The 3,720-nt window shown below is 43.3% G+C and overlaps 1 protein-coding gene across 1 annotated transcript; it reads left to right on the top strand.

The window, feature by feature from the left end:
* Window positions 1–260: 260 nt before the first annotated feature.
* Window positions 261–3,242, top strand: LOC119901510 (CLIP-associating protein 2-like; the record flags this gene model as incomplete). Its single annotated transcript, XM_038717097.1, is given in 7 exon segments — window positions 261–456; window positions 557–750; window positions 845–908; window positions 911–972; window positions 1,111–1,317; window positions 1,642–1,758; window positions 2,695–3,242. Coding segments are annotated over 7 exon segments (918 nt in total), but the record flags the coding sequence as incomplete, so codon positions are not given.
* Between the last annotated feature and the right edge of the window lie 478 nt (window positions 3,243–3,720).

Genomic DNA, 3,720 nt, shown 5'->3' with positions numbered 1-3,720 from the left:
GGAATAAACATGTTTTTTGGTTGGGTTCTTTTGTGAAATCTGTCTAATGAATGAGTTGGCTGTGAGTCCATGTGACTCGTCCATGTGTACACCTCTTGGTTCAACTTAAAAACAGTCGGTGTGAACATAAAACAGATGTGAAATAAAAGGCAATAGTGTTATCTGTTTTTTTGTTTTGTTTTTATTTGGTCTGGACCAAATGAACCAAAATACAGCTGTGAAAGTGACACACTTTTTTTTATTTTATTGCATCTCTGCAGGGTGACAGCGGGACAGACATCCGAATGTCAGACTCAGTGGAAGGAGGCCGCATGGCTCTGGATAACAAGACCTCCCTCCTCAACACCCCCTTGCTCTCATCCAGTCCACGAGGGGCCCGCGAGCACTTCTCGGACTCTCCTTTCAAACACAGTCGCAAAGACACCAGCATGGACGACTCAGAGTGTCTCACTGATGGTACATACATACACATCCTGTCAGAAAAATAACAGACATGCTGTGTACCACACAAAACAAATCGTATGATGATCGTACCATTTTTTTTGTCTCTTAACAGATAGCAGCTTGGACCAATCAGAGTTGGTGGCCGAGCTGCTGAAAGAGTTGTCCAATCACAATGAGCGCATTGAGGAGAGGAAAGCAGCGCTGCACAAACTGCTGAAGCTGATTCGCGAAAACACCCTGCAGGTGTGGGACGAACATTTCAAGACCATTCTGCTGCTCCTGCTCGAAACGATGGGCGACAGAGAGGTACACGCACTCGCTTCATTTCTGCGATAACACTGGTGCAAATAGGCCAAGATAAGTTTTCTCTTTTAATCTTCAATCTTTGTAATTCTCCCAGCATGTGATCCGGACGCTGGCTCTGCGGGTGCTGAGGGAGATTCTCAGCAAGCAGCCCTGGAGGTTCAAAACTACGCAGAGCTCACCATCATGAAGGCCTTGGAGGCTCACAAAGACCACCACAAGGAGGTATATGTACTCGCAGACGAGTTCACTTAAAAACTGTTTTTATCATGAGAACTTCAGAATTCGTGAAGAGATGAGTGAAGAGCCCAAATAAAGTTTTCATACCATCAATACTGATGATGATTGCGTGTGTTCCTTCAGGTGGTACGAGCAGCAGAGGAGACTGCAGCCATGTTGGCGTTGTCCATTAGTCCAGACCAGTGTGTCAAGGTCTTGTGTCCCATCATCCAGTCAGCTGACTACCCCATCAACCTGGCTGCCATCAAGATGCAGACCAAAGTGGTGGAGAGGGTTCCCCGCGAGGGCCTGATGAGCCTGCTGCCTGAGATAGTGCCAGGACTCATACAGGTAACACACACAGACCATATATTTAACATTTAGTTTTGATGCTGAAAATCGCAGTCTAGGTTTATTAAAAATAAGACAAATTGTTCTTTGTATGTTTTGCAGTCAAGTGATTCTGTTTAAACAATAGTTCTCAGTTATTCTAGATCTTGGTAAAGCTTTGTCATAAGTGGCTAATATGTTATTTCTTCATAAAGTTGGAAAAATCAAATGTGCCTCCTGTCCTCACACGCCATCCATGCTTTCCTACATGAATAGTTTCTCAGACTCCTTCATTTTGACGAGAGTGTCTGGCAGGTTTGTAATCGATGTTATCTGTGTGAACAGGGTTACGACAACTCTGAGAGCAGTGTGAGGAAAGCCTGTGTGTTCTGCTTGGTGGCCATTTACGCAGTGATCGGAGAAGACCTCAAACCGCACCTCAGCCAACTCTCCAGCAGCAAGGTAACCTGACCTATAAGCAGTAGAAACGTGAACTTAGCACAAGCCAGTTGGCTGAAAATGTGTTGTTTCTCATCAGTGTTCTAATGCAAGATCTTATATCTTGATTACATCAATGTTATGGCACCTTAAAGGGTATTGAGCCAGCGAGCTGCAGCGAAACCAGTCTGCAACATAATCCTTGCAGGCAATTGCGCCCAAGTACGTCCAGTAAAGTGCTTGTTTTTGCCACTGACAGTCTCAGATTGTTATGACAAGTGTCTGACAGTGTAGAAATGATCCCTACAGAGAGAGACCTTTTTAGAGTAAGATCCACCAGACTCCCTTGATTAAAAACAGTAATTTTCCTTTCTTTTTTTGTAATGTTATGAAATATTAAAGCACATTTTTCTGTATTGAAACTAATATTTGAATTAATGTTATGTCTCTTTCTTGCATTCAAACTACTGTTATTAAAAGATCAGACAGACTGTTAAATGACATACAAAAACATAAAGACAGGGAAACACAAATTACATAAAGGGGTTTATTAGATCAGCAAAAAATGTATATTTGGCAGAATCTCAGTGCTTGATCAGATTCATCCCAATACATCAAAATAGTCATGTGACAGGAAGCCTAAACAGATGCAGTAGTCATATATACCACAATCGTACACTAACACCGTAGTGGGGTCAGCTCTAGCACTGCCAGCCAATGTATGGAAGAATCAGCCAGCACTGGTCATTTCGTATTAATTTCAACATATTAACAAGCTTAAGATGGCACATTTTAACCTAAGATAATAATTTGTCACATAAAGACAAACACCATGCATGACAACACATCTGAGGTACTAAGTGTTTTCACAGGCTGGATTTTCACCACGGTGTACCCCCTTGTATGACTTCCAAGACACACATTCACATGTCTCTCCTCTGTCTGTTTTTCTGTCCGTAGCTGAAGCTGTTGAATCTGTACATCAAGCGTGCCCAGTCCGGCTCCAGCGGCAGCGAACCCCCGTCTGACGGCCTATAGGAGACGTAGCGCCCTCCCACACGTCAACCTCAGAACTCTGCCCACCAAAACCATCCGTCATGAGCTCTCGCCCACACAGACCGAGAACAAAACACACATCCTTAACACCCTTTCACAGCAGCAAACTGCTTACATCCACACGTACGCTTGCACTCACACACAGGTACACACCGTGCTTCTACATTTCCTGTTCCACTACAAGATGGGAGTTGTGGTGAAGAAGAGTGTTCTCCTGACCATCGCTGAGGATCCACTGATCTCAGACTGAACTGAACTCTTAACTTTGGATTAAACAAACAAACACATTCAGTCACATAGTCCACCCAGGTTTGACACTAACCACTCAAGGATGAAGAAATGTCCGTCCTCTTCACCTCCTCTACATCCGAACACAACAGTATCCCCTCTGAATAACATCTTGATGTTGACAGGAAGTGGTGCAACTGCATGGTTCTCTTTTTTTTTTTTTTCTTTTTGGGTGGGGGGTAAGGTTCATAGAACAGGGCTGAGACGAACGAATGGTGCCGCCATGTGTCTTCAAAAGCGAGTGACCAGGGCCAGGTAGAAAGGAATGTAAATTTACATTGTGTCATAGTTTGGATTTATTTTACAATGAGATTTTACTGCAGCGGTTTTTAATGTCTGGAGTATTCTTTCTCTTTCACACACACACAAACACACACTTTCTCTCTCTCTCAAAAAGGTGCTGATTAGCCTAAAAGGTACGACGACCAACCAAGCACTAACACAAGCCGCAGTGGGTCGTGCCTGCTCATAGCAAACACAGTACATAGGCAGATTCCAAAGTATAGGAGGTTATTGTGAGCTTGGCTATGCATGACTAAATTTTAAAAATTACTTTTATTGGGGTCCTATTGACAGTCAGAATAGTGAGACTGTGGTTTTAAATTAATGTGAACAATGTCCATCCCTTTCAGAAAAACCTAT

This window comes from Micropterus salmoides, unplaced genomic scaffold (genome assembly GCF_014851395.1).
Source record: "Micropterus salmoides isolate LMB-PRFRI ecotype aquatic unplaced genomic scaffold, ASM1485139v1 Ms_hic_scaffold_1348, whole genome shotgun sequence".
Taxonomy (NCBI): Eukaryota; Metazoa; Chordata; class Actinopteri; order Centrarchiformes; family Centrarchidae; genus Micropterus; species Micropterus salmoides.
Note: the sequence above shows the minus strand (reverse complement) of the source record. Positions and strands in the feature narration are given on the sequence as shown.